General features: G+C 36.1%; 2 protein-coding genes across 6 annotated transcripts in view; one reads left to right on the top strand and one right to left on the bottom strand.

Annotated features, from left to right (window-relative positions):
- Positions 1 to 23,392, top strand: part of FBXL13 (F-box and leucine rich repeat protein 13) — a 98,732-nt gene that overhangs the window by 38,295 nt on the left and 37,045 nt on the right. For all 3 annotated transcript variants that reach the window (XM_062581642.1, XM_062581648.1, XM_062581657.1), the window contains 3 exons: positions 11,832 to 11,884; positions 17,694 to 17,794; positions 21,229 to 21,358. In XM_062581642.1, the coding sequence (XP_062437626.1) occupies positions 11,832 to 11,884; positions 17,694 to 17,794; positions 21,229 to 21,358 (284 nt within the window). The remainder of the gene's footprint in view (positions 1 to 11,831; positions 11,885 to 17,693; positions 17,795 to 21,228; positions 21,359 to 23,392) is intronic.
- On the bottom strand, positions 639 to 22,529 carry LRRC17 (leucine rich repeat containing 17). 3 transcript variants are annotated; one of them, XM_062581678.1, is made up of 5 exons: positions 22,500 to 22,529; positions 21,299 to 21,385; positions 6,864 to 7,743; positions 2,767 to 2,922; positions 639 to 1,759 (listed from the first exon to the last, which is right to left on the bottom strand). In XM_062581678.1, the coding sequence occupies exons 3-5, from the start codon at positions 7,618 to 7,620 to the stop codon at positions 1,356 to 1,358; spliced, it is 1,317 nt and encodes a 438-aa protein (XP_062437662.1). In that variant the 5' UTR covers positions 7,621 to 7,743; positions 21,299 to 21,385; positions 22,500 to 22,529; the 3' UTR covers positions 639 to 1,355. The 3 variants fall into 3 exon arrangements, with proteins under 3 accessions (XP_062437662.1, XP_062437653.1, XP_062437671.1); XM_062581669.1 differs by lacking the exon at positions 22,500 to 22,529 and having other exon boundaries at positions 21,299 to 21,464; XM_062581687.1 differs by lacking the exon at positions 22,500 to 22,529 and having other exon boundaries at positions 6,864 to 7,738; positions 21,299 to 21,464.

Genomic DNA, 23,392 nt, shown 5'->3' with positions numbered 1-23,392 from the left:
TTACTGATCTAAGAGTCTTACTACTGTAAGACTAGAGCTGGGAATACCAATGTTTTAATCTAGCATCTCCTACTTGTCCACCATGTTAGCCTGAGGACATATTTATCCTTCCCATCTGTAAAAAAGGTATTATAATACCTGTCTTCAAGAGGCACTAGTTCTCTTAGTTTAATGCTAACTGCCACAGAGATTTAAAAAACAGAAGTATTATGTAAAAGCATACAAGTACAGTAATTCTGTAAAAACAGCTTTTCTGTAAAGAAACATTTACCCATTGTATTATATAGCAAGGAATTATATATTCAGAGGTATTGTCTGTTTAGTTAGGGAATTTCTATGGACCTATTGCAATAGTATTGGAATGTGTCACAGTCTTTAAAGAATGTATGCTTGTAAGACTCCAGTGAGATAAGGAGGTACTATAATCTGCATTTTACAGATGAGTCCTGGAAAGGAGGAGTTTGAGAATCCCACACTTTTAGAGAGCGCTCAGAAGGATACTTCCCTTCAGTTCAGATGGGCAGTGGAATGCCGACCACAGCAGTCCTCAGCGGTTCCACTTGATCTAGAAATGTGGTCATGTAACCAATGTCAAACTGACATGACAGCCTAAAACGCTTCCTAGAAAGACTTCAGCTCTGCTACTCCAAAAGCCAAATAAGGCCAATACAAGCGACTAGGTTTTGGGAACCCACTATGTCTTCACTATTCCTATCTTCTGCCCAGTTACAGAAGAGACAGAGGCTGCATTATTCTCTCAAGACTGAGCATGAACAGCAGTAACTAAGCCAGTAGAATCCAATTCTGGATTTGTGTCCCAATCAGTATAACAATAGCCATTCCTGTTATTCTAGAACTGTATTTAGGGTAAGTCTTAGGTTTGATTTTTCATATACAATAAAAAACAGGAAGCTGATACAAAAATCTTAGAATTAGTCTTCTGGGAATATTTCAAGAAATTGGTAGATATAAAGAACGGGCAATACATTCAGGAAAATGAGTCTTGATCACAATTCTGCAGCAAGTTCCTGTCAACACATGAGCTGTGTTTGTACATATAACAGCTCCTCCCCGCAACAGCTCTATGTTTGTTTCTGTCCATTTGTGTTGCAAAGTATCAAATAATTGCCAGAATATTTCACAAGAATGTCTTGAGCTAGTTGTCAGAAATAATAACTTGATGAGGGATGCTCTATAACTAATGCCATTCTGTAATTATTAACTGTAATAAAAAGAAATCTTTGTAGGCAGATACTCTTACAAACAATCTGTATAGTTAACAAAAATGTAAACAATGTTATTTTGTGTCAGAGTATCAAATATTTGAATCTACTAGCAAAAAAGAGTTTCCTTTATTAGCCTATTACAGTGACAATTACACCATGCTTCTTTACTGTTTGAACTGATTGTTCTTTGTGTCGTTCCCATTCTTCATCATCTTTGTCTAGATCAAAATTTTCTGGATAAATAGACAGCTTGTCTTTTGGGCACTCTTCATAGTAACTTCGAACATATTTTCCAACAGACCATCCTTTGTATTCCTCAGGCATTCTACATTCTAGGCCGTTGTAGTGAACATTGTAGTGATGCTTCAACCAGTAGAAAAGGTAATGAATGTTGTAATCACATCTCCAAGGATTTTCTCTCAGCCACAGTATTTTCAGAAAATAAAGATCCTCCAATACTCCATATTCAAAATTTTGCAAGCTGTTGTTTGATAGATCCAGCTCCTCTAAGTTACTGAGCCCTGAGAAAGCAGCTGTCAATAGAAAAACAGTTATTGGTACTATATAAAGATTAGTTAGACCAAGTATGCAAATCTGCAACAGGAAAAACATTTTCAGGGCTACAAAAAAATAAATATCCATACAGTGATTAAAATGTTTTTTGCTAAAGGCTACACTAAAGACTTTTCAAAAACTGAACTTTCAAGCGTAGTTTGTGCCCTGAAAAGTGTCATAGGTTTTTATAAATGTGTCAGCAATAGGTGAGTGTAATAAAAAGACAGTGAAGCTGGACAGCATCGGTGAACTCTATTGGTGTTGCCCTGATACAGAAGTAGAAGTATGGGAATTTATTAAATCTATGACAATGTGCAATTCTATTAGTTTATATATATATGTATGAATATGTGCATTTTTGTGTGCATGTATGTATGTAAAATCTTTAAAATGCTATTAGAAAAGGCTCTAATTTTTGCTTCAGTCTTTCCATCTCTCTTTCCTTATCTCTACTTTCATAATTAAAAAATCTAATAGATATACACAATAAGCAAATTGTGAATACAATTATTAGAATTTAAGTTCTAGTAATATATAATTTAAGAGCAATCATATATAATGATTTTTAACCCCAAAATGCTAAAATCCTTTTGGTTTGTCTATAACTTTATTATCCAATATAGTTTAAAAGCAACTGTATTATATGACACTCTCCATCAGAAATTGCAAAGATATTTAAAAAGTCATTCAGCTCTTTAGCCTTTTTGGAATTGATTACCCCACAAAGTTCAATTTTTTGTACTTGATTGACTTAGTATTAAAAAATAGAAACTGGAATTAGTCTCAGTTCTTGACATCAGTGATTAATACATTTCAGCACAAAACTTGACTGCGTGAGTTGAGTACTTCAAAGGGTAAAATTCAAACAAACTTGTTAATTTTTAAATCTTTTTTTCCCTCACATTTGTATATGATAGAAACATTGCCAAAACGTAGTTAATAAAACACAAATAACTTCTTTATGAATATGTAAAATTATTCTTACCAGGATCAATGTAAGTTAATCCATTACTGTTTAGGTTTAATATCTTCAGTTCACTGACATCTTCAAATTCTTTGGCTCGTAGTTGTCTAATTTTGTTGTTGGACAAATCAAGTTTAACTATATCTGGAGGTATGTTACCTGGAACTTTCTTTAAATCTTAAAAAAATGAAAAAGACATACTTTACGTCAGCTTTGGATTATATTTGCTGTTTGCGTATCACAGTTGCATATCACACAGAACTACCAAGCAAAAACAACTAGTTTATTGTATCTTCAGAGATAAATCAGAGTAGATAGCTCAGAAAAATCATGAAAATGCTTAGTGATGACATGGGAAAATACAGGGCACTTTAAAATTTTTATTTTTGTAAGATCTGTTATAAGATCTGTTATCTGATTTGTCTGTAAAGACATGGTGAACTGGTCATTTTTCTGCAGTCATTTGGAATATGTTCATGCTAATCCACTATTAGAAAAGGGCTAAATACAAACAATGGGAAAGCAAATTTATATTCATTTTACTAATTTGCTCTATATGACTTGATTATTTTCCTTTCTTTTCCCTTTGTCAATCTAGAATTGTTTTCTCCTTGTCTTCTTTCATCTTTTTCCACTTTTCCCATTGCTAGTATCAACATGTTTTTTTGGCTTCTAACTTTGATTGCTTTGTTCTTTACTATCTTTGTATCTCATGTGAAAGTTGCTATCTCCTGTAATGCTTGTAGTTTTATTATAGTTTACTTTCTGTGTTTTATTTTTATTTTAATGGAGCTGTACCATTTATCTGCATAGAATAGCGAAGGTACTATACAAATAAGAAGCATATTTGTGCGAGCTTGGTCATTTAAATAGAAGAAACCTGAGTAATTATATAAATAAGTGTCCATTGGTATGAGAACATCTTTGATAATCAAATTGCCTTATATTATGTCCTTTGTTTCATGTTATCAATGGGTAAAATGTTTCAAGTTTTATTAGCAGTAAAATTACTAGTTATTATAACTATATAGTATTTATAACATTATTTAAGACTATATATATTATTTTGTTAGTTATCATTAATGTATTTCCAGGCATTAATGGCATTTCTATCTATCTGCTTCTCTATCCTATTTTACATAAATGGCATTACCAAAGCAACTAATATGTATTGGTCCTTATAGTATTCCTTGTAAAACAGTTGCAGAAGGAATAGCTTCCAGTCCAGTAGTAAGGGCACATTCTTGAGAAGTGCAAACTGTGATTTGCGTCATCTCAGGAAACAAGATATGTATCTCCTGGTTTTATGTTTTCTTAAAGAGTGTTCTGATTCTGTGCTTTTATACAAAGAATGGATGTTATCTCTTATTTGACTGTCTTTGAATGAAAATAAGTAGTTCTTGTCCCTAGTTTCTGTGTCAAAATTGATGCTGTCAGTGTACATTTTAAATTCTGAAGATGTCTAATGCATCAGGCATTTTTGAGACTAAAGTAGCTTTTCCTAGACTTCCAGCCTCAGATCTAAATTTCAGTAGAGCTTTGTTAGGAGCCTGCTCTGACTGGAGTGTTTCATGTTTATGCAAATATCCAAGTTCCAGGGCATATTTATCAGCAAATGAATGCAAATAATACTTAAATTTAGAGACTTTGGGAGGTTGCAGTCTTGAATGCATGTTTTTGAGCTGCTCTTATGAACCCAGATTCTTCTGTGGAAAAGCAAACAGAAGTTACGTTGACATGAAACTTTTGTTGCTTTTCTTCAAAAAAAAATAGAATCAAGGACATGTTATGATTTAGTCCCAAAGTACTGACAGTTCTTGTGCATCACTGATCTGATGAGATGTAAGAATTTCTTACTTGAAAAGGAGAACCTATATATCATTACATGATTTTTTAAGATCACCGTTTCATGGGTTTCCTGGCATTAACTGGAAGTTGCTGACCTGAGGGATAAAGTGCAGGCCCTAGTCCTTTGAGATTCACAGTACTGCTATAATGCTTGTCATTTCCTCCCCTCCTTTGTAAAGGAGTAGTGGGCTGCGGCTGCTCCTGGTGCTGTACTAGTTTCATGGGTGGTACACCTTTCTTTTCCCTACTCTGAAATCTTTTTCAGGTGGATCTGAGGAATTTTTATGCTTTACCAGGATTTTGGATGTGTGCTACTCATGTTTCTGGTGGAAGGTCTAATTTAATTGTGCATCTGCTTCACAGTAATAATACTCAAAACAATAAGTACAGTGCTTTCATCAAAGGTTGCCGTATGTTCAGAAATCCCAGATGTCAATGGGATATGTGCATCCAGGTGTCTAGCATACGCATGGTAGATCTGATACATCCTAAAAAATGTGGAACTTACACAGTGAGTGCATGCTGGACATTCAGGAAGTCCTGCAGTGATACAGCTAGCTGTTGACCTGAAGAATGGACTCCCTGTACCCTCTATTACACTCATGTGCATTATGAAGTTAGTGTCTGTTCCTTAGTTCTGAATACAGTAATCCATTTTTTTTAAATGCTGTAAAAGCCTGTGAAACTCCCATGAAGGGCAGGATACACTGAAGGTTTCTATGAACTTAAAAAGAAAAATATCTTGCTAAGTTTTTTTGAGTATATTTAGATACTCAGCTCATCTTTACTATGCCACTGAGCAGGAAGATCCAGAAAGTCAGTCTTTTCTTTTATCATGAATTGTATTGTGGGCTCGTTTTTGTTCAGTTGCACTGTTTACTGGAGACATGAGGTGATGGTGATAATTAAGATCCCTTTGTATACTACAAGAAAAGGTAAAGGAAATGAATAGTAACAAACAAACAAATTTTAGCCAGTACAAAAGCATAAACAAATAATAAAAAAGAGATAGCAGGTGCGTGGTAAAAAAAACTTGAGAAAAAAGTGAGATGTAGGAAAAAGAACAGACTTGAGGAAAAGGACGAAAATATGGAGTAATTTTTTGTGACATACATAACAGATAAACCATATAATCAAATGCTGAGATCAGTGATTCTTTAGATATTGTCTCCTTATACTGACTTCTGAGCTTGTCTGTGGCATTAAGAGCTTAGAATAAAGACACATCAAGAGCTGTTGTATAAATTTAAAGTCACTATTAAAACAAATAGAAAAACAGTGTAGAAGTTTGGCAAATATTTTGCAAAATAGAAGTAGGCAAAACAGACTGCAGTGATAAGGCATTGAAGGCTCTACTTTGCCAAAGCTGGGAAAAATCCTCCCAAATTGGGCTACTCCTAATAATGCCTTTTTTTTAAAAAAAATAATGTTAACAATTCTCTTTGTTCTTTGCTTTATTTCATCATGGGATAAAATATGGGAAATATAAAGCATGAATAAATGTGCACTTTTATATTGATATATGCCCCATCTGATTTGCCCTTAGGGCTTAACTGTGGCTTTTAGGAGCCTGAGATGCATTTGGGGAGGGAATGGAGCCAAGTTTCTGACTAAAGTTGCTTGAAGGCACTTTAACTTTGAAATGTCTGCAGGGCACTGTGAGCAAGAACACAGGGGACATGTTTCTTTAGGAACAAAAGCACACATTTTTTTCCCTCAGTAGAAGAAATCTTGCAGAGAAAATGTGAGGATGAATGCCTCTCCTTTGCAATTAGGTTTCTCTGAGAATTGTAAGCAGAATTGGCAGCTCCAGTCCCACTTCACAGCTCCCTTTTGTCAATTCTTTTTGCTATCTTTGTGTTCACAGACTGGAAAGAAGAAAAGATAATCTGTGCCTCTTCTGTCTGTCAGTACACCAGTTTTGGAACAGTTTGGAATTGACAGCATGTTTATAGTTGTAAAATCAGACAAGTGAGGTGCTGGTGCTACAGTAACTTAGGCACATGCTTAATTTTATTACTGAATTATTTGTACTAGAACACTGAAGAAGATTTGTTTGCAGAATTGGACCTGTAAAGTGGAGGTAAAATGCTGAAAGAATTCCTACTTGTTGCTTGTAATCACAATAACAAGAGATTACCTGTATTAGTTAGGGAAAGTCAAGCAAGTACTGGTGCTATATTGATTTGCTGTAATTAATAAATGAACAAATATAATAAGGGAACTAGAATATTAAAATAACTCATTCAGTTACAAAGATTAATACGAACCTTTTCTTTTGCAATTCAGAGTTGATACAGGAAACACATACATGTGGCACAGAGAGGAATCAAATTCTGGTTTGGTAGCTTCATGCTTTTCCTTTCTAATATTTTGGGGGTCCTGCCTTTCCTCTTCACCACAAAGCTGGTCAGCTTTTATCTGCTTTAACTTCTGATTTTTCAGTTCTGTTGGATGCACACACTTGGCATAATTTCCCAAATTCCTGTTTGCTGGAATCTGTAGCATTGTAACAAGAGTTTCCAGTTCACAGTTGCAATGCCAGGGATTATCGTAAAGACGCAGGTAGTTTAGGACGGGTGTGTAAATAAAAACCTCCTCGGATAAACTCTTAATTTGGTTATGCTGAAGTAAGAGTGTGGTAAGCTTATTCAAACCAAAAAAAGCCTGGTTCTCAATTTTTGATATATCATTCTGTTGTAAATCTAGACTTTTCAATACTTTATACTTGGAAAACATATTGTTCTTTAGTTTACGAATCCTATTTCTTGCTAGCAGCATGTGTTTTAAATCATTAGGCCAATCAGATGATACAAAAATCAATTTTCTTTCCTGGCAATCTAAGTATTTCTCATGAAGATAAGTGTATATATCACAAGGGAGGCCTGGGGTGTTGCGCTTAACAGTGCTAGAGGCTTTCCTTAAGCTATTTTCCCTTTCATTGTTTCTCAGACTCCTATTCCTTGTCTTCCTAAAGTCAGATGCTTTACAGAGAAGAAGCAGTATTATAACAGTTACTACTTGCATCCTGACATTCAGCTGGCCCCTGTTATTTTCTGTGACAGCTGGAACAGTTGAAATATTTGGATAGTCTTAAGCAGTGTTGTTCAAATCTGCAGAGGCACAGCTGGGGTATGTGAAATCCCTGTGCTAGAAGAAAAGCAAAATATTAGAAAAGATAAAAAAGGCATTTGCATGGAGTCTTGTACATAATACACAGCATTCAATCAAGTACTCAGTCATCACACGACTCGGAGCTTCACAAATGTTCTGAAATATTAATGTGAAATATTACTGTCTGATCCACTGTTGTTCATTTTGATTAAGCATGGCAAACTATATCACAAAAGGACTGCTTTCTAACTGATTTTTAATTGGAGATTCTTGTATATTCAGCAAAGGAGCATTGTGCTGAATCTTCATTGCATTTAAGTTTGACTTGGAAGATCAACTCAAAAGAGGCACCTGAGGCTGAGATTTGCCAGCTTTCCAGCTGCTGGCCCCCTGGAACGCAGAAGAGCCAGCTCAAGGAAAGTCATGCAGTGTTGCTGTTGCACCATGAGCTTTCGAGTACTCAGAAGCGCGCGCGCGCTCATTTTCAGGTTGGGCCCCATTTTATCATAACTAGCCGTGCTACTGCCACGTGTCTCCCATGGCCCGTGTCAAATAGACAAAGTGGGCTAGACAACCCTGAGACAGACCCAGCTAGAGTTTGCGAAAGCCTGTGGGGTGATCTGAGTACAGGCCGTATGAAGGCAACCTGCGGGTCCTGGCAGTGACCTGCTCCGAGCCACTCACAGGGCTGCCCACTCGAGCAGGGAGAGTACAGAGAAGTCTGCTAGGAGCTTTTACCTTTCCAGGAAAGCCAAACACAATCGCCGGGGTTTAAAATTAGGAGAAGACAAGGCTTACTTCCTCCATCAATGTCCAAAACTTGCTGCAATATTTTTAGATTTTTTTTTGCCTATATTCCCTACTAAATTTACTATAGTGCTGCTCTGCGCTGCCCTTTCCCTGCTGTTTTCAGTAGAATTTGGCCACAAGATTGTGTTTCCTTAGAAACCCTTCCTTTTTATGTTACCTGCTTTTTTTTCCTCTCACATATTTCCTGGGTTTTGCTAGTCAATATCATTCCTTTTAAAACTTACATTTTTAGAAGTCTTTGTTCACTATGTGGTTTAAATGCTTAGTTACTTTTTCTCTATGACCATAGAGAACATCTCTGTGTTATGTTCCATCCTTTTTGGCCTTGGCATTCAGAAAGGTACTGAATCTCAATTTTGAATGCAGATTATTGCACAGATGTTTTGTCTCTAAAACACTATTGTTTTGGGCTCAAAAAGCTTTTCTCTATCCACAGGAAATGTGTTGTCTTGAAGCAACTAATACTATGTAAAATCCTTTTGAAAGCAAGGCAGTTTTTAAACAAATTAGTGTATCAGTTTAAACAACATCTGGACTGTAGGGAAGATGTTCTCTTAGTGTGTGTGCAGTTCTAACTCATCAAACAAATGGAATAGACCTGTGTATGCATGCTACTGCATCCTTCCAGCCCACGTGGCCAGTTGTTTCTGTCATCTTTGAAAACCCTTTGAATGGTTTCTCCGTTTCACTCCTGTAGGTGATAGTTCTCTATCTGTATTCAGATTCTGTTCACAGTGTGAATGAACATTTGCATTAATGACCTCCTTATCCTTTATATGAAAAATGAAACTTTATTTATACTTTATGGCACTTTTGGGTAGTCAGTATAAATTGATCACATATTTTAATAACTTCCATCATAACTGGGATCCTCTGTGTTGTTTTGAACTGTTTCACAGTTCTGGTAGATCTAGCAATGTGATAGATCATCTATCTGAAATGGAAAAAAAAGAGGAATCTGAAGGAGGGAAGATAATAAAAAATATGTAAACATTTTTTCCTCTTCCTTTCCATCCACTGAGTATGAGCTTGTGTTTATTACTAGTATTAAATTCTGCCTGCAAACTAAATTACATTCAGTTATGATACAAAAATGAACAGTTCCTTTTTGTAGCATTTACAGGCTCATATGTAAAATGATAGTTCTGCCTGATTTAATATTAGGGCAAGAAACACGTAGGAGGTATGTCATTCCTTTGGCTTAGCAACCTTAATGATGATTTTAATGGATTAGGATCTTTTGAGTTGTCCAGTCCCTCTCAGCAGAGTCCTACTTTTCAAAATGGCATTGAGTAAAGCAATATAGCAGGATTTCAGTAAAGTCATAGTTTCCATAGAAAAGAATGTATAAACCTATATGTTGATTGCAATTGAAAACACATTTGGCTTTCCTTTTTACATACTTAGCATGTGAAAACAGTTATTATAATTTTTTATATGTTTATTGTAACTATATAAACATTTATATAAACACGTGTATAATTAGAAACTGGTATCATAATATATGGGTGAGAGGGGTAGATAAGCTTAAACAGAAAACTTAATGCTGACATTTCCTAACTCCAAATTACTTAATTAAGTTACCTTCTGGTTCTTTTGGTGACACAAGATAGAAACAATTTGATTTATAAGCCAGCCATTAGATCATGAAGTATAAGAAGCGACATTTCCTCCGGACAACTTCTTCCAACTTTGTATTCTACTTTTGTTTTTTGCGCTTTCTTCTTAGTTATCTGATATGGCTATAGTTTCAGGTAGGATATTGAAGTGGAGAACTGGAGAGGTGCCTGAGGACTGGGAGAAAGCCAGTGTCACTCCAGTCTACAAAAAGGGCAAGAAGGAGGACCTGGGCAACTACAGGCCTGTCAGCCTCACCTCCATCCCTGGAAAGGTGATGGAACAGCTCATTCTGGATGTCATCTCCAGACATATGGAGGAATAGAAGGTGATCAGGAGTAGCCAGCATGGATTTACCAAGGGGAAATCCTGCCTAACCAATCTGATAGCCTTCTGTGATGGAGTGACTGGCTGGCTAGATTAGGGGAGAGCAGTGGACGTTGTGTTCCTTGACTTCAGCAAGGCTTTTGACAGTGTCTGCTATGGCATCCTCCTAGAGAAGCTCAGGAAGTGTGGGTTAGACGAGTGGACAGTGAAGTGGATTGAGAACTGGCTGAAAGGCAGAGCTCAGAAGGTCGTCATCAGTGGTGCGGAGTCCAGTTGGAGGCCTGTGGCTAGTGGCGTCCCCCAGGGCTCAGTACTGGGTCCCATCCTGTTCAACTTCTTCATCAACGACCTGGATGAGGGGATGGAGTGCCTTCTCAGCAAGTTTGAGGATGCTACCAAGCTGGGAGGAGTGGCTGGTACACCAGAGGGCTGTGCTGCCATTCAGAGAGACCTGGACAGGCTGGAGAGTTGGGTGGAGAGGAACCTCGTGACGTTCAACAAGGGCAAGAGCAGAGTCCTGCACCTAGGGAGAAATAACCCTAGGCACCAGTACAAGCTGGGGGCTGACCTTCTGGAGAGCAGCTCTGCAGAGAAGCACCTGGGAGTGCTGGTGGATGACAGGTTGACCATGAACCAGCAATGTGCCCTTGTGGCCAAGAAGGCCAATGGTCTCCTGGGGTGCATTGAGAAGAGTGTTGCCAGCAGGTCGAGGGAGGTGATCCTGCCCCTCTACTCAGCCCTGGGGATGCCTCATCTCGAGTACTGTGTCCGGTTCTGGGCTCCCCAGTATGAGAGAGACATGGAGCTGCTGGAGAGTCCAGCGTAGGGCTACGAAGATGATCAGATCTTTAGTGTCTGCCCTGTGAGGAATGGCTGCAAGAGCTGGGCCTCTTCAGCCTGGAGACAAGAAGACTGAGCGGGGATCTTATCAATGTGTACAAGTACCTGAAGGGAGGGTGTCAAGGGGACAGGGACAAACTGTTTTCAGTTGTCCCATGCGACAGGACAAGAGGCAATGGACAGAAATTGAAGCATAGGAAGTTCTGCCTGACCATGAGGGGGAATTTCTTCCCTGTGAGAGTGACGGAGCACTGGCACAGGTTGCCCAGAGAGGTTGTGGAGTCTCCTTCTCTGGAGAGCTTCAAGGCCCACCTGGATGCAACCCTGTCTACCATGCTCTAGGTGACCCTACTGAGCAGGGAGGTTGGACTAGATGATCTCCAGAGGTCCCTTCCAACCTTACTGACTCTATGATTCTATGGTATTGGCCTAGATGGATTGAATCTGCAATAGCAATTCTTACGTATCTGTAATACTCTGAGAACCTGAGCTTTTAATCTTTAATATAACTTCTTTATTTTTAATTTTAGGTGAATGTAAAAATTTGCAAGACTTAAATCTCTCTGAATGCCAGGGATTAAATGTAAGTATAACAGACTTTCTCCACAATATTTAATTTATACAGAGAAGTAATATTTCTAATGTTCTTTGGTGATTTGGATACACAAGTCATACTGATAGAAAATGAAGCTAATTAGTAACTAATTATTATTAGTAGTAATAATTGTAACTAATTAGTTCTATTTGAAAAAGTTACTGTGGAGTTTAATAGGATTTGGAGATACTAAGTGAGGCTCTCATTTGTTTTGTACAGTGCCAATGAAAATGATATGTTCAATCTCATTTTAATAACAAGCTTCAAAACTTTGCCATTTGGGGGGAAAATTTTATTGTTATTTTAAGTTTAAAATTGTCAAGATCAGTATGTTTTAAACCTATGATGTCTCCAAGTTCCTTCATTCCTTCATTCAATAGAACTAGACGTAGCCTCTCAGAATGTCTGAATTTCTAGATATTTGTGAGAGTCTTTATGTGAAATGTGTATAAGGATTATACACTCACTATTATATTTTATCCATTCTTTTTCCTAAAACATTTTCAATATTATCTTGCTTCTCTTAACTCTTTATGATGTTTTTTTCATAGCTGTTCTCTGATGAGAAAACATTTATTTTAATTAATAATTTCTTAGAAATTACACTTATATATGCAAATTTTTCTAATAATTAAAATAAAAGCAGTGTTTTCTAGAGACTGTGGTTCTTACTAGAATAACATAATATACCCATTCATATATAGACTTTTTATAGTGTTAAATATATGAACAAATAATTTGGTGTAGTTCAGTTTTCTTTGAAGCAAATTGTATGTCCAAAAGCATAGCCCAGAAACAAAGCAATGATTATACACAGGGTTTAAGAATTACCATGAATTCACTATAGCTCATAAACTTCACATAAAAAATGATGTATGTTGTTAAATTTAGAGAGGTGAGAACTGCAGAGGAATCATAACGTTCTAATTTATAATACTCAGTTTTGATACTGCTTTACATTCATCTTCATCTCCTTGCTACGTTGATGTTGGCTTTATTGCCAATATCTTGTACTCACCCTGTTTTCATAGTTTATATGATTTTGTTTGATGTATCAGTTACAAGGAAAGGATAAGGATATATTGTATGTATAAGCTTTGTTGAATACCACTGTAGAATCCTCTTTATACTAAATGTTCATCTTTCAGTCTTTTCACATATAATATTTATAACATAATATTTACCACATGATATTATTATGGCAGGATACTATTTAGAGGCTATAAGCTTCTCAAGGATCTTGTTGGTTGTAAGTTCCTGCATAGAGGTAATAGAGAGGACCAGAGCTTGTCAAATTGTAAAGACCCAAACACTATCACATTATTGTCCGTTCTGTTTGCTACTGAATAGTAGCAGAGTAGAGAAGAGATACTTAACAGTACTTGTAAGGAAAGAAGTAGGATTTCTTTAGATTCTAGTGATAAATTTCTCTTCAGTTTCCTAAGTGCAATACTTTTTTTTTCACAATATGGTTTTATTTTTTACATTATAATTGGACACATTATAAATTTAAAAGAGAGTTCTTAAAGTACAGTTGCATACTTGGTAATGTGGTGGATATAATTAACAGTTCCTAGCGAGCACTTGCAAAGTCCTTGAACTGTAATGTGTGTTTGTGACTGGTCAAATGGGGTAAGCCTAGTTTTTGTCAAGTAAGTCATACTGATGATTTCAATGCAATGTAATTTCTGCATCAGCAAAATCCTTGCACAGCACTTTTAAATAAACCAATAAAATCTGATATGTCTGATTTAAGTGAAAAAATAAAACAGATATTCTTGTTATGGAAGTGTCCCAAATCTGCTCCTTCTATCACCTGTTACTATTATAAGGTACAAGTAGGGGTCAGGAGAAACCACATATCAATGGAATACAAACATCTGACAATTGTTGAAAGGGAATGTACTGAATACTGCTAATATTGATAGAATCATAGAATCAGTAAAGTTGGAAGGGACCTCTGGAGATCACCTAGTCCAATCCCCCTGCTCAAGCAGGGTCACCTGGAGCATGTTAGACAGGGTTGCATCCAGGCGGGCCTTGAAGCTCTCCAGAGAAGGAGACTCCACAACCTCTCTGGGCAACGCGTTCCAGTGCTATTCCACTGTGCTGTTCCTGTTCCATTTTATTCCAATGGGTAAAAGACAGAAAGCATAATCAGAGACATTTGGAGCGGATTAGGAGATTTCTAATACCTGAGAATGAAATGTTGATTGTAAAAAAAAATGAAACAGTATACTTGAGTAGGGGTGAATATAGAGGAAGAACACAAACATACAAGAAAAAAATTTAAAAAGTTGTGATACAAAAGTTACAAAAGGTGGAGATATAAAAGCATACCAGAAAAAAATCTGAGGGGTACCTGTAAAATAAGATGGCAAAAAAGTTCTTAATCTTCCTAAGACTTAGGATGAAATTTGCCTAACTAAGTGTAAACATTTTTAAAGATGTGTTTAAGGTCCGATTAAACTCATGCTTAAGTAGGTGGTGAAATAGTTTAGATGCATTGTTCCCTAAAAATGGTTTTCACTTACTATAACTAGGCACACATGTCCACGGTGTTGATCTAATTGTAAATATCTGAAGTTTAGTGATGTTAATCCTACCCCAGATACTTCAACCAGTTAATTTTCATCAAGTATAGGATTACAGGTCAAAATAGGAACAGAACAGTTCAGAATGTATTTAGGTAATTCAGATACATTCAGATTTAGCAGAGCCTGGTGCAGTTCCTCAGTACTAAAGGGAGGTCAAAGTTCTGAATCATTAGTTATTTTCAAAAGCTCTAAAGGATAAGTGACATCCAAAGAGACTGGAGAGAAGCAAGCATCCTGAATATCTTCAAAGAGAAAGAACACCTACAAAATTATAAATAATTTTTCCTAATACTATCATTGGAAAACACACTCCAACAAATCATTAAATAATCAATATGTAAACATCCACCAGATGATAAGACAATAGAAATGTCCAGCACACGTTTGCCAAGGACAGATTAGACAAACAACTGTCGAAGTTTGGTTAGGTGTCTTCTGTCTCAGTTTGGGGTATGGACTAAGATGACCTGCAAAAATCACTTAAGCCTTGCAGAGACTGATTCAGATTTTACAACATATTGAAGGTATATCTCTTAGTGTGTCTTTTATAGAGCTAGTTGAAGTTTCTTTTTATTCTCATAATTAAACCCATCAATTCTTACTTTCACAAGATCATGATTTTCTATTTTCATCCAGTTTTCTTCTTTCCTATGAAGTCTGTCATAAATATTTTACTGAGCTGTCAGAATCATCCGAACTGAAAAGAACCTCTGGAGATCATTTAGTTCAACCTCCCAGTCAAAGCAGATTTAACTAGAAAGGTTGCTCATGGCTTTTTCATAAACAACCAAACTCTGAAAAGTAATTGTATCCCCCCCACTCCCCCTAGACAGTTTCTTTTGGTTTGATACTGTCTATGAATTTGCCAAGGATGTATTCTGTCCCATTGTCCGTGTTGATAATAAAGACATTAATCAGTACTACCCCCCATATTGACCTTTGATGGTTGCCAGTTATTACTAGCTAGCAGTGAGGCTTTGCACTATTTGGCCTGGTAGTCCAGACTAATTTTCCCTCCCCTTATAGTCTGTTTACTCATCCTATATTTTACCAATTTGGCTATAAATGATACTGTGGCCTGTAGTGAAGGCCTTACTGAAGTCAAGATACATAATAGCTGCCGTTCTGTCCATATCCACAGATCCAATCATTTAATCATAGAAAGCTCTTAAATTAGTCAGGAATGATTTGCCCTTGGTAAATCCATGCTGGCTGTTCCCTGCTATGTTCTTGTCCTTCCTGTGCCTCGACATGGCTTCAAGGAGGATTTGCTATATAACCTTCCAAGGGATTTAGGTGATGCTGACTGGCCTGTAGTTCTCTGGATCCTCCTTCTTGCCCTTCTTGAAGATGAGTGTGACATTTGCTTTTTTCCTGTTGTCAGGAACCTCCACAGACTGCCACAAGCTTTCAAAGGTGGTAAGTGTGAGGCCTCTCAGTGACATAAGCCAGCTCTCTCAGCACTCTTCAATGCATTCTGTCTGGTCCCATTTCTTCTAGTGCTCCCTAACATGATCTTCTACTGTGGTAATACTTCACTCTTCCAGACTCTGCTAATAGGCTCAGGAACCTGGGAGGTCTGAAGACAAACCTTAGCAGTAAAAACTGAGGCAAAAAAAAGGCATTGAGTTTCTCATCCTTGAAGATAAACCATCTTTCCTGGTCCCCTTTGCCCTCCAGAGCAGTGTCTCTTGAAGTCCTGCCAAACAGATCCCTAAATAAGCCAAAATCTGTCCTCACGTTCAGGTTTTTACTTTTACTGTTTGTCTTTCTGTTGTCTCTCAGGCTCTAAAACTCTTCAGTTCCATGGTTGCAGCAACTAAGGCCACTCTTACTCTTTACATCCATGACAAGTTTTTCCTTATTTATCAAACAAGTCCAGCAGAACATCTCCCCTAGTCAGCTCATCAATCACATTGATCAAGAAATTGTCTTCAACATACTACAAAAATCTGCATTGCTGGCACTCAGCCATATTGTTCTTCCAGAAGATATCAGAGTAGTTAAAGTCTGAGTATGAGGATAGGCTTCTTTCACTGTTTAAAGGCTTTATCTACTTTCTCTTGATCAAGCGGTCTGTAGCAGAAGCCTACCACAATGTCTTCCTCATAGGTCTGTCCTCTAATCCTTACCAATAAACTCTCAACTGTCTTGTCACTTGTCACCTGTTCCAAGGCAAAGCTCCACGCTTTTAGACACTCCTTTTCATAGAGTATGACCTGTCCTCCTCACCTTCCCAGGCTGTCATTCCTAAATAGTCTATAACTGTTCATTGCAGCCCTCCAGTGGTGGTTGGTACCCCATTGCATCTCTGTAATCCCAGTGAAAAACTAGCTCTGCACCTGTGCACAGACTTCTGATGCCTCCTCTTTGATTCCTCATCTGTGAGTGCTGTAGCATTTGCATTCAGGCACTTGAGATGGACCCCATTTGTGCTGCTTTCATAGGGAAGGTTTGAGAGCTTCCCCCAAAATGCTGTTCTCCCACAGCTCACCGCTCCCTATGCTTTCACTTTTCTCTCTCTTATGGTACCCTCCCTCAATGCACCCATTTTTGTTGATACCAAATTACATATTTCAGAAATGTATTCCAAAAGTACAGATTAACTGTCCTCTGTAAGGTTGATTGGTATTGAATTTCCAGCTATCTTCATGATCGTTTTGCCTGACAACTGAAATGGTAACAAAGTGACCACAGAAGGGCAAAAGATACACATTCAACTATTACTTGTCCATGTATAAGATGTTCCATCTGGAGAGCAGAACTAAACAGGAAGCATTTTGTAAGTGATACTACTGGTTAGAGAAGTGTACTGTAGATTTCAGAGAAAATTCACAAATGGCTATATATACCAGGATTGGCTAATGCAAATCTTACTTTAGCGAAATATTTAAGTATGTGGTAAACTTTGATCATGTGAAAAGTCCCCTGTGCTCCATAGGACTGTATAGTGTACAATGTTTCCTTGAACTGGGATGTTAAAATTATAATTGTTGAAGTGATTAAAAGTAGTATCATGCAACTCTTAGTATTCTACTTAGAGGTTTCCAGAAGAAAATCACTTTTTGATACACAGCAATTAATATAATGATATAAAGAAATCTGTTCAGATTTTTTTCTGTTACTGTGTTTAAAAACTTCAGAAAAATTAATACAGTTATAATTTTATATGCTTCAATAGATTTTTTTTTATTATTCAGGATGACTCAATGAGACTCATATCAGAAGGCTGTCCATCTCTTCTCTATTTAAATCTGTCATATACAGATATTACTAATGGAACACTACGACTGTTGTCAAGGTAAAATTAATGAGAATTATGGAAATGTATTTGTTTTGTTCTTGCAGGAAAGATTAAGGCATATGTTGTAGCAATCCTCTTTTTGAGAGATCTGCAGGATTCTGTCTGTTACATAAAATTAAAATAATGGCCCTTGTGTTTGACTTTCTCTACCTAGTATAATTAAAAATATAAGCTGGGTTACCATGTATATTTCCCAGAGTTTTACAGAAACTTTTAAAAAAACATGCGAGTCCAATATTTATTTGGCATGTCCAATTACTCATTATGATGCAAGATATTTGCAAATTAGATATGTTCATAAAAATTGATATTTGCAAGAGAGGACTGTGGGTAGGTATATTATCTGAGCCAAGTACTTTTGTGGCAATGGCAAAAGAAAGAATTATTCCAAAATCTTCCAAAGGGTTGTTTGGAAGATCACTCAGGCAAAGGCAAAGAATTTGCATTGTTACAGAGGTTTTAGGTAAACTACCCTTTCTATTTTAGATGTATCCAGCTACTCAAAGACTGGTTGGTAGGTAGAATTACTGCATTTAAAGCTGCTATATAGGAAAAGCGAGGCATGCTGATCGAGCAGCAGCAGACATCACAATTACGTATGTAGTCTTTGAAGATAGCTGTACATTGCTTCTGTTTCCCATGAGGAAAAAAAAATGTCTTCCTTTTATTAGCAACCTTACAGAGTCCAGAAGCCTGTTTTGCTTTGACACTTGCATATATATATATATAGACTTTTGGTTTTCTCTGCACCATACTGATACCTTGTTTATGCCAGTCTATCCTCAATTGCTAATAGTTTGCTAACAGTTGCTTTGGAAAGTTTTCTGTTTAGTCTCTCCACCCTTACCATTCACCTCATCAATAGTATTCTCATCAGAATCTGTGTTTTCTTTTCTCCATATTGGCAGATATTTTATCTTCTTTAATTTTAATATATTTCTCTTGAAGTTTGGAATAGCTGTACTATATAGTTAATCGCAGCCTGTGTTGTTTTGGTTACGTAAACATTCTGTTAACACCAAAAGTCAGAACCATGTTTTTCTTTGGTGTATAGAAAACATTTACCCATGAAACAGTTCTTCAGAACAGATGATGTTTTCAATGTGATAAAGTGTTTAAAATGAAATGGAAACCTTTATTGATAAAAAATCAGAATTTATTTTGTATTTAACTTGCATCTCATTAATAATAAGTTTTCCCAGGCACAAATGATACTTTTGATGTAAAACCATGATATACCACTGTTTTTACTGACAATTTTTGGATAAAAAGCAAAGCTCATTGTTTCTGAGATTAGAAGGATTTGCAGAAAGTTATTGTCCTTTGAAGAATTTGATAGACACATTTACATGCCTTCTCAAAAAACATCAGCTTGCCACAGGTCCAGTATAAATAAGGTAACTAGTACAAAACTCCTAGAGATGGAAATATTACATTTTTTAGTATTGCACATAAATTTTACCATTGTGTATTAAATGTCCATTATTGGAACAATTAAAAAGTAACATACAGATTGAGTGAGCCAAAAGCTTATTGGTCATTTTAAATTTTCTCCTTCTGCTGTTCTATACAAACATTTCAGCCTCTGTGTTACACGAAACAGTTCATCAGGTAAAATTTCTCCTCTGAAAAGTTCTAACACATATGATAGACATAAATATTGTCTATCAGGTATAGCTGTGAGAAAGTGATTTTGTCAGATTGCTTTGAAACAATGATCCTATGAATACCAAATCAGTTACACAAGTCAATATGACAGAATTCCTGCAGAATTTAGGTGCAACAAAAACAAGGATTTATAACAACCTATGTGCTCATGGTTCAGTACTAAGAAAGCTGTCACTTTAAGTATGGCAGAAGAAAGCTTGTATTAATATTCACAGATCATAAAAAAGGTCATGTGACATGTAAGGAAAATCAATGTGTTTTCAAAAGTAGTGGAAGGTTTTGATCACAGTCTTCAAAATGCAGAAGACTGCCCTGTATCCTGTATTAAGTTGTTTAACCTTGTACAGTTTAAAAAGACTTAAAACCACCAGAGTTTAAAAAAACATCTCTTAATTTACTATCTGTTTTGAGAGAGCTGTTTGGAAGCATACTCTCCCTGAGTTTCGTTCTCTCCACTCGCTTCTGTGGAATGTGTCACTATAATGCAAGAAGATTTGTGTTTCTGCAAAGAAGTATAATTATATTTCTGTACTGAATATGAATGAAACATTTCCATTTAAAAATGCATGCCCTTTTATTCTAATGTCTGGTGTTGATGAACATTGCCTTTCTTATTTTGTTTTTTTTTTCATTAAATATAATCTTAAGTTTCTTTTTATATGTGTATGTGTAATCCTTTTCTAGGCGGTGTTTTGTTTCCAGCTTTCTATATCTTTTTTTTCTTTTCTGTTAAGTCCAAGTTAGCACATTTCCTTACTCAATGTTGAAAGTACAAAGTCAGCTCCGAAAATGTATGCCACTCCTTAAGTAGTGGACTCCTCTGCGGGTGTTCCTGTCTTTCTTCAAAATGCCTACTTTTGCTGACTTGTAAAACTGCTTATGTCCCTACAACTAAATATCTACCAGTATGTCCTAATTCTAGGTTTTGATGTTGTGTATGCTTTCATTTGTGGTGCTTGTGGCATTGCAGTAATTATTTATTCCAGTTAGAAATTTAGTTCAGTAAAATGTTTTCAATATGTTATAAACCAAAGCTGCAGATAGAAACTTAGATTCAGAGCATAAGTTCTTAACTTTTACAGAATGTCATAGATGTACAGTGTCATGACTGTTTATACAATTTTCCTTCTTTTAACTAATATTTAATATAAATAAAGAAATATTTTTCCAAAATAACTGATTTAAACTTAAGAAAACATGGTTGATTTGAGATATATGTGTGTGTGTATGTATACACACTTTACTTTCATACTTCTTTCAATTTTTTGGTTTATTTTAGTAGCAGTTGTCTAAATAATTACATGAGCAGAGAAGGTCTAGCTGTACATTTATGCTTTCAGTGTCCTTTGATAGAGTTCTGGTTTTCATTTCCAGCAGGCACCGCTTGTAAAATCAATGGCAAAGTCAGTCAAGCAAGCTCACATTGAAAAGCCTATTAGTTTTCAAAGTATGCAGACAAAATCCCAGTTAATTAAAAAAGGTGCTTTTGCAATTATTTGAGATATCTCTAAAATAATATTCTTTTAATATAATTAAATATGATGTATAATACTACTATTCCCCAGTAATTTGCAATACTTGGAACAAGGGGAAAAGTGCAGCAGAAAAAGAGCCTTTCAAACCTCAGCAACATGAAAATCCTATTTAAAATCCAACACCATTCCTTTACATTAACTTTCAAAATATTTCAGTCTTATTTTCTTTTGATTCTGTAGCATACTTTTGTAATAATTTGTTCTCTATCTTGTTTTTTTTTTGCAAAGGAGTTTCCCCAATTTACAGTATCTGAGTTTAGCTCACTGCAGAAAATTCACAGACAAAGGTTTACAGTACCTGGGCTCTGGAAAAGGATGTCACAAGCTCATCTATTTGGACCTTTCAGGTTGCATTCAGGTTTGCAATTCACGTCTTTCTTTCATTCTGTGAAGAAGAGAATCCTTTATATGACTGGCTGCATCCTGCATTCATGGTATACTGAAGGAGTACAAGCACTGCAGCAGACTTTTGAGGGTTTTGAATTACATGGCTACAGCTGTTTAAATTTTACTGAGGAATAAGAGCACTATAGGTTTGGAACATTTCCAGCAAACTGTCAGATCTATGAACAACTAGTACTTACTGCATAATGAAAACAAGGCTTGCTTTTTGTAGCCATAAATAGACTAATTCTATGTCATGATTAGTTAGAATTTTAAATCAGGAACTTTGAAAATGGAGTTTTTACTAGGATATCAAAAATCAAAAGCCACTGTACACTGGAGAAAACAAATTTACAATTGATTTCCTGGAAAAGAAATCAATTAAATAATGAACTTTTGTTTCTATTTTAGTGATTTAAAATGTAAACTGAAGTAATGTACAAAACTGAAATCTAAAAATAGTTAGTGTTTTGGATTGTTTATTTTAGTACTCTATTAAAATTTTGAAGAAAGCTAATTTTTTACAATCTTAGAAGGTTTCAAACCTATACTGTATCTTGAAACATATTTCAAAAGCAATATAAAATGCTAGACAGTAAGGCAGTAATAGTGAATATTTTAAGAAAGGGCTCCCACACGTTTTCCTTTATACACTGAGAGTAATCTGCAAGCTACAAAATGTGTGTGAAATGATAAAGATATGAAACCTAAGGAGTCTAATGGTTTAATTTTCCATCTAACAAAACCTTTTCAGAACCAGGGATGAGTCAGATAGGGAACAGTCTTGTTCTAACTGCTCTTTGCTTTGAGTGTCTGTTTCTTGTTCCTGAGACTCAAGCTGAGAAGATTGGAAGTATTGTGCAGTAACAAAAGCGAAATGTGAAATGAGGGCTGAGAGTAGTGCAGTTAGGAACTACTGCTGAGTTTATTTTTCAAAATAGCCATAGTTGGTTATCTGTTGCAAAAGCAACATTTCTGCTTGTTCAGAAGTGTGGTTATGAGCTATAAGGATTTGCCTCTGCAAAGCATGATCTAATACTAGAGAAAAGTAATCATCATCAAGCCAGGAAAACCACAGTCCTCCCCTTTCCAGAAGAGTGGAGTGTTTTGCTCACCAATGTATTTGAAAGCTCTGGGAGGCGCTCCACAGCTTGCTCCATTTTGAGTTTCTCCTGATTCTGAAATAGTGCTTAATGATCATGACAGTGTACTTAAGTAAACAATTAAAACCAAAAAGAGCATCAAATTGCACAGTGTTGCAGAAAGTGTGCTGATAGGACAAAATTTGTTTTCTTTTCCTCATTGGATGAGCTAAATCAAAGGGAACTTTTGTAAGGCTAAGGCTTGGCTTCAGAATTAGCTAGAGAAATACAGTGAAATTATAGTATAAACATTTAAATTATGCTAAACTGTTCACTAGCAGCCTGTTCTGTCCCTCATTTTAATGTTACAGTTCTTTTTATATGAGTACATTTATTGCCACTACTACTGTAGTATTTGAACATCTATTTAGAAAGCCTACCTATAATATGTGTGATTATACTAATGATTTTACAGCGGGAAGCTTTAGGGCCAGAGCATTTAAATACTTAGGCAGAAAACTGGTAATTGAGCACACAGTTTGTAGTCTGTTGTCATACAACAAGACTGTCTTTCCTCTGTTTGAGTATTACTTTGATTCATGATAGTAACAGCAAATGAATTATAGGTATGGATCTTTTGTATGAAATTTCAGTAATTAAGGTTGGACCCCTATAGAATGTATAGTAAAGATTTAGTTAATAATTTCCATGGTATTTCCTAAAAGTGTAGAGATTCTATTGTGTCCTGCTCAAAATTCCTATTACACAACAGCTATTCTCAAAGAAGTATCTATAAAGCATAAGATTTCTTCTCTGTGCTCCTTCTGAATCTGAACATTGTAGGTAGAATATTTCCTGCTGTTAGACACAAATTTGAAGAGATGAAGAGGTATAAAGCATTTGCCTGTCATTTATTGATGTATTAG

Source organism: Rhea pennata, chromosome 1, assembly GCF_028389875.1.
Source record: "Rhea pennata isolate bPtePen1 chromosome 1, bPtePen1.pri, whole genome shotgun sequence".
Taxonomy (NCBI): domain Eukaryota; kingdom Metazoa; phylum Chordata; class Aves; order Rheiformes; family Rheidae; genus Rhea; species Rhea pennata.
This window is presented reverse-complemented; position numbering and strand designations above follow the sequence as displayed.

Coding starts and splice junctions, on each gene's coding strand:
- LRRC17 (XM_062581678.1), bottom strand. CDS start 7,620: ATGCAAGTAGTAACTGTTATAATACTGCTTCTTCTCTGTAAAGCATCT. Junction 2,923..6,863: donor TCTGAATTGCAAAAGAAAAG/GTTCGTATTAAT, acceptor CATTTTTTTAAG/ATTTAAAGAAAGTTCCAGGT. Junction 1,760..2,766: donor ATTAACTTACATTGATCCTG/GTAAGAATAATT, acceptor TTCTATTGACAG/CTGCTTTCTCAGGGCTCAGT.